General features: G+C 45.6%; 1 protein-coding gene across 1 annotated transcript in view; it reads right to left on the bottom strand.

The window, feature by feature from the left end:
* Window positions 1–4736, bottom strand: part of LOC123025302 (cytochrome P450 2J5-like) — a gene marked incomplete at its 3' end in the record, with an annotated part of 6531 nt that extends 1795 nt beyond the window's left edge. Inside the window, exons 1-3 of the mRNA XM_044433893.1 lie at window positions 4509–4736; window positions 845–1007; window positions 1–109 (exon numbers count right to left, since the gene is read on the bottom strand). Coding sequence (XP_044289828.1) covers window positions 1–109; window positions 845–1007; window positions 4509–4709 — 473 coding nt within the window. The remainder of the gene's footprint in view (window positions 110–844; window positions 1008–4508) is intronic.
* Between the last annotated feature and the right edge of the window lie 2319 nt (window positions 4737–7055).

Here is a 7055-nt window from a genome sequence, read left to right as displayed (position 1 = left end):
TCCTGGATTCGTTCTTCTAAGCTTCTCTTGCCCAAACCAAAGTTTCTTAAAGTGGATAAGGCAAACCGCCTTTGCTGCTTCCAACTGAGCCCGTTGGAGAAGACAAGTCCTAGATGGGGAGGATTAATGGGAAAGCAGTGAGCACCTGGGCATCCCTTTGGTATGGGCCTCCCACATCAAAGACAGACTCCCTTTGTTCTGTAGACCGTTCCTTTGCCTTACTCATAGCACATGTCCTCAAGGAATTAGCCGAAGCTGAAGTTTCGTTTATGGAATTCAGTAGTCAATTATTTTTGCTAGTTCCTTCTTGCTGCCCTTCCAAGTCTCATCTGAGGCAGAGAGCAAACTCAGGCAAAGAACTCACCTTTTAACCCACAGAAACAATAGTTAAGGTATCAGAAGCAATCTGACACCCATCCGTCCATTCTTCCAAAATTTAGCACAGGTGTAATTATTCCCATAATCACAGAGAGAAACAGTATGAAGATCAGAGAATGGGAGAGGGGCAAGCGCAGAGCCCAGCCAGAAGGCAGCTCCGCACACAGGCCTGGCATCCCAATCCGTGGGCACCTTGTACTCTTCCTGCCCACACAAGGGAGAGCTGTCAACAGCCTTCCCTGCAGGACAGGCAGCTTCTCTGTTAGGCAGGAAGCGCTATCCCTCTTGAGAAATACAAAGTAAGTTTGGGATGAGATAGGGATATCTGCTGCTTAGACTACAATGGGTTAAAAGCTTGATCTGCTCTCTATTTTCTGTTGAATTATTTTTTCCTTTTATATTTGCACACACCCTTTAAAAAACAAACCAGCAAGCAAGAAATGGAACCTTATTAAAAGAAACTCACCATATGATCCAAAGACTTCACGTGTAAAAGGCATTTCTGGACGGTCTACAAAATCTTCACCCCGATGGACAAGGACCTCCTTCACCAGCGGCAGCCCACTCACAACCACAAACTTCATGCTTCCGAGCTGCAGGCCGAAGACGTTGCCATATTTTTCTCTAAGCTGAAGAAGCAAGTAGACAAGACCAGATGCACTCCAGGTTCATCCATCTACCTGGTGCTCACTTAATGTCACCATGTCCGGAAGCTGGGTAACTTTAGTTTTTGCTCTCCAAGAGCATGAGGCCTCCTTCTGGCCCTGCTGTCTGTGGCCATTGGAGCTTCGCCCCAGAACGAGGGTCTGCGTGTGGGTCAGGAGAACACTTCAGTGGGGTGGGGAATCTGCTGCTGTTTCTTGTACTTGGCAGTTTTGGGGAAGTGCTTCTCTTGTTTACTTGAACAACCAAGAAAACAATACCAACCAATACCATGTTTTATTGATCAACATCACTTCTTTGCCATGCATTCTAAAGGCTAGGAAAGTACAGCTGAAAATAATTGTTATTTGGTGGGTTTTGTCAAAGGGCCAAAAGGAGCAAAGGCTTTGCTCTAATATGGCTGCCAGAAGCCTGCCAAGGAGGGAACAGATGAAGACTTAAGATGGGATTCCTGATCTGATTAGCATTCAAGTCTTGCTTCCCACATACACCTTAGAAATGTTCGTGTATCAAGACAAGGATGTCCTCTATCACCATTGTTATTTATATTGATTTTAGAAGTGTTAAATAGAAATATCAGGGAAGATATGGATATTAAAGGTGCTAGAATTAGAGATGAAAGCTATAAATTGCAAGCATTTGCAGATGATTTAGTTTGTATTCTAGAGGAACCTTTGGTAACAATGTCTAAACTTGTAAAAAAGATAGAAGAGTATGGCGAAGTTACTGGGATGAAAATAAATAGAGAAAAGATGAAATTGCTAGTGAAAAATCTCACATTGGAGCAGAGAATAACCCTGACGGAACAAGTAAATCTTCAAATTGTTAAATAATTTAAATATCTGGGAATTTTTCTTACAGCTAAATGTACTACATTGAAAGAAGATAATTATGATAAACTACTTAAGGAAATTAAAAGTGATCTGGAAAAATGGGTTAATTTGCAACTATCATTGTTGGGAAGAATAGCAATAGTTAAAATGAATATATTACCAAAGCTTTTGTTTTTATTCCAAACAATTCCCATAAAAATTGATTAAATTTTTTTGACGATCTGAATACCCAAATTCTGAGATTTGTATGGCAAAAGAAGAAACCAAGGATTAAATTAAAAATGCTTCAGGAGGCCCAAGGGAATGGGGGCTTTGACCTTCCTGATTGGATGTTGTATTAACAAGCTTCTGTCTTAATGTGGCTAAAAGAATGGATAATTTTAAGAAATAAGAGAATCCTTTCTCTTGAAGGGCATGATCTATAAATGGGTTGGCACACCTATATGTAGTATGAGAAATGTAAAACACAGGGTTATTTTTTAAATCATCATATTAGAAAGTCATTAATGTCGGTGTGGGGAAAATTAAGGACAAAACTATACACTAAGTTGCCAAGACGGCTTTCGCCTATGGAAGCTCTTGTATATCCAAACACATTGAATTTTGATATGGTTGTGAGATACGATGATATTTTGGATAACGATGGAGGACTGCAACCGAACCAAGAATTACAAGAGCAGGGTACTAGTATCTCTTGGTGCCATAAGGTTCAAATACAATCGAGATATGTTAAAGATGATAAAATGTGGGGTTTTTATAAGGAGTTAACAACATTTGACCAAGTGATCTAAAAATCAGATGAGAAAATGATTGAAAGACTGTATAATTTTCTTTTGGATATAAGAATGGAAGATGAACAAGTTAGGGAAACTATGATAACATGGACAAAATTTTTTGGATATAATATTGAGCTAGAGAAATGGCAAGATTTGTGGGAAAGAAATATCAAGGTAACTTTAGCAACCTCATATAAGGAAAACCTGTATAAAATGTTTTATAGATGGTATTTGTTGCCAAATAGATTAGGAAAGATGTTTCCAAATATGTCAAATGGATGTTGGAAATGCAAACATAAACCGGGTGCTTTTTATCATATGTGGTGGACTTGTGATAAGGCAAAAAAATATGGGACTAAAATACATAAATGGCTTGAGGAAATGTTACGAAAATCTTTAATATTTAAACCTGAAGTCTTCTTACTAGGCATTGATGATGTTGATAAACAAGCAATGTATTTGATTCTACATGTAATTACTGCGGTAAGGATTGTATTTGCCCAACATTGGAGAAGTGAAGAACCACCTACTGATGAATTGATTCTAAAAAAGATTCTGGACTGTGCTGAAATGGACAGATTGACTTTGTCTCTGAAGGAGAAAGAGGATACGTGCTTCTGTCAAACTTGGAACTCTTTTTATTATTGGCTAGAGAAACAGGACTGTGCATAGATTTGAATATGTCTACGGATTGCTATAAAAAAAATAGGGGGCTGATCTAGTAGATCTGATGTCTCCGATGATTGATTTTTTTTGTTTCTATTTTTTAGCTTGTAGAAAATAATAATAAAATTTACTTAAAAAATGTTCATGTATCTGTCTTGAAAGGCCGGTCCTTTGGGGCACACCTTAGACTTGCTAATGTCTACCCTTCCTGAAGGTTCTTCTCTGCTGTGTTGTGTTCATCCACTATTGCTGCGTCTCTGATCCCTGAACTTCTCTAAACTGTCAGTAACTGATAAGGTACAAAAGGATCTTGTGCAGACTTCATCTTTGCAGTCCCTTTGCAGGACGCCTGCATGCTGCATGCTTTTCCAGTATTGGTGAATAACCTGTGGGTGTTGTTTTGATTGCAACCGCAGCCAACTCTTTAAGGGTGGATTTTCACTCGTGACAGTTTCTCTTGGCTGAGTCACGCTGGCGCTGGGGGGCCACGTGGGCAGAGCCAGGCTTTTGAGCCCTCTGCTCCTCCCAGGACGTTCCAAACCCCTCTCTGGATCCCACTCTTGGCAGTGAACCAGTTCTTGAATGTTTGCTCTAAGGGTGCAACTGAGACTCTGAACCATGATTTTGGGTGTGTTTTGGGGAAAAACTGATAGACTGAACAATTGAGTGCATGTCAGATAAATACGATGGTGGTGGAAATGCTCCTTAGTAGAAATGGACTTGTAATTTGACTTTGGGGGTCCCGAGTTGAGGCTCTGACAGAATGGGGGAGCACGCTCTGTGGAGACTCAAAGAAGCCCCGTTTCTAGGCTTTGAGTGACCCTGTGGAGGAGAGGAGCTCTTTGGGACACTCCGGATTGATTGCCTGGTCAAACAACCGTGCAATCAAGACCTAAAGTCCCACTGGAGCCCAGTCTCCTGCCCCAGAAGCCCATGAGGCTGGGGAGGCTGTTCTAAAGGTCCCCACAGTTCCCTTGGGGGCAGCAGGGAAGATTTGAAGAGCACTGTCTGGTTGGCCCTCAGCCTTCTTTTCTTCAGAGTAAAAGTGCCCAGTTCCTCCCTCCTTTCTTGGAGGATTCGTGTCCCAGACCACTTCCCAACCTCTTCCAGCCTTTCCGAATCCTTTGAAAACAGCAGTATCTGGACATGTTCCCTTGCAGCCCTTGTCCCTCCCACTGGCCCCGATCCTTACCTTTTGTATCTCAGAAAGAGGTTTCTTGGCACCAACATGTGGAACATTACCCAGGAAAGGGAGACGCACGGGGCCTGGAGGATACCCCCTGGGACACCTCCCTTTCAGGTGGTCAGCAAGGAGCAGGAAGGTAGCCAGGAACACCAGAACCACGGGGAGAGACAAGCCCTCCTGGAGCGTGGAAAGTAAGTGGCGCAGCATCTTGACCCTCTGCACCCAGCCAAAGAAGCTCTGCCTTTCTTTCCGCAGATGTTGTATTTTTCCTGCAGCTGATGCAATGGAGGCCAAAGGCTGCCTGCCAAAGGGCAACACACCACTCCCACCGAACAGTGATTGCCTTGCCTTTCCCCTAGCAGGGAAGAAGCAGGAGAAAATGATCTTGCTCAATGCACAGGGAATGATGAAACATTTTGCGGCCAGACTGTTTCCCCCATACTCCATACACGGAAATGCCTGAATCCCCTTTCAGCATAGGGGGCAATGCTGCCCCCTCCACGGCACCTGAGGCTCGATAAGGGGGTGCCATGCAAGCCCCACGGCAGGCTGTCCTGCCCTCCAGCAGCCCCCTGCCGTGTCCCCCTGCTGTCAACAGCAGCCCAGCGAACTCCTGCCTGCGCTCACCCTCCGCAACCTCGGGATCGACGCCCTGCACGTTCCCTGGCTGGCCCTGCGCTGTCAGCAGGGCGGGCTCCTGGGCTCCATTGCTCCAGCCCTTGGGATCAAGGCGGGGTCTGCAGCCTGGATCTCTGGCTCAGGTGCCGTTCCAGCTCACGTTTCCCCTGTGAAATGCAGCAGGGCAGCAGAATCTTCAGACGCATTTAAAGCAATGGGGATGGTGTCAACGGGGAAGATCTGGACCACAGCTCCCATCTGCCAGGCTGCCTGGGAATGATGGACACTCTAGTCCAACGCATCCAGCTTAGATTTTGTTGGATCAAGCTTGCCATTCAGAAACATATTTCTCTAACTTGACAAAAAAACGGTTTCCATGTCATCTTCAAACATGGTTTTTAAATGTTTTTCATACTGGCTGGGGCACTTGAAGGAGCCAGTAGGTTATTACACTTAGAAACCAGAAATCTGACCAAGTCCTCACGAAACATATCATTCACAAAAGGCATGAAGATGGAGGGATTGGTTTCTACCAAGTCAAACGGCATCATCAGATATTTCAAAGTGGCATATCATGTGTGGAAAGCTCTTTTCTAGTTTTCCAAAAAAAAAGTCTTTGGAATCAGGCTGCCGAGATCTGGCCTCGCCACCCAGTCCTTTCTCCTTGCAGGCTGATCAAGATAGTCTTTTTTGATTCACCAAGTTGATTTCAGGCATCGCTCTGAACTGTGAGGCACTAGGAGCAGCAGCACTACCCCTCTGAGGGGACCTTCTTCTCCCTTTTGTATTTCGAAGTATGGTCTGCTGCAGGAGCTCTGTCGTGCTGCTGAGGAAGCAGAAATTCTGGCCTGCTCGCCCCCTGTGCAACAATGCTCAGAAACAGAGCCACATACCCCACCCCAGTGCAGTCCAGTTGCATCGCATCGCCTCGCATCCTGGCCTCCCTCGGTCCAAGGGCCAGGGGAGACGCTGCTCAGAGGCATCTTGCTCTTGGAAGTACCAGCAGTTGCCTCCTGCCTTTCCGNAGATCTGGACCACAGCTCCCATCTGCCAGGCTGCCTGGGAATGATGGGCACTCTAGTCCAACGCATCCAGGTGGATCCAGGATGGGGGAGGCTGTCTAGGGGAATGATCCTGAGCATGGTGTCCGCAAAGCGCTCTCCCTTTCAAAACTGTAGTTCAGATTTTTCAGAAATGAAAAGTTCCTCTTCATTTTGTTGACCCTGCTGCTGATCAGCTGCTCAGGGTCAAAAATTGTGAAATTGTTCCCCCCCCCCACCTCCCCTCAGTCATTTTGCATGCTTCCTTGGATCCGGTCTCAATCTGATGCATGTTCTACAGGAAAGTTCATACTGTTTTGGTACCCTTCAGAAGAGCCAGGAAAAAGAATCCCAAAAGTCAGAGAGGAAGGGATGCAGAATTTTTTAAACCAGGAGAATAATAACATCAATATTTTGCGCATGGCCTTCCTGAAGGAGGACTCCAGGTGGTCTCATCTCCCTCCTTCCTCTCCAGCGTATATTAAAGCATTTCTCAAGGCAGCAGTGGGAAACCGGTGCTCTGCTGCGTCTTCCTTTGGAGAGGAGTGACGGGAGGCAGAAATGCAATGCCATGGACCCTCCAAGTGTCCCTGTTTCCTGGGGCTCAGCCCGGACAAAGCTGGGTCCGCAGGCAGGTGGGGGCGGAGCAGCAAGGCGGAGCGGGACAGGTGGCAACTGCCTGGGACAAGGGGGAGGGCAGCATCCAGGTCCCAGGGGGTTGCCGTGCCCCCTGTCTTTCAGTCCACCGCCCCCGTGCAGCAGTGTGGCTGTTTATGCATCACCAAATCAGGGGACAGTCATTAGCATGAGATGACACATGCCCACTTGTATGTAGAGAAGCCTACTTAGGAAGAGGGATTGCGATCTAAATAGAAATGTGATGCATCTCTCTGTA

This window comes from Varanus komodoensis, unplaced genomic scaffold (assembly GCF_004798865.1).
Source record: "Varanus komodoensis strain SLA01 unplaced genomic scaffold, ASM479886v1 scaffold262, whole genome shotgun sequence".
Taxonomy (NCBI): domain Eukaryota; kingdom Metazoa; phylum Chordata; class Lepidosauria; order Squamata; family Varanidae; genus Varanus; species Varanus komodoensis.
The sequence above is the reverse complement of the archived record's forward strand: the minus strand, read 5'-3'. Positions and strand labels throughout refer to the sequence as shown.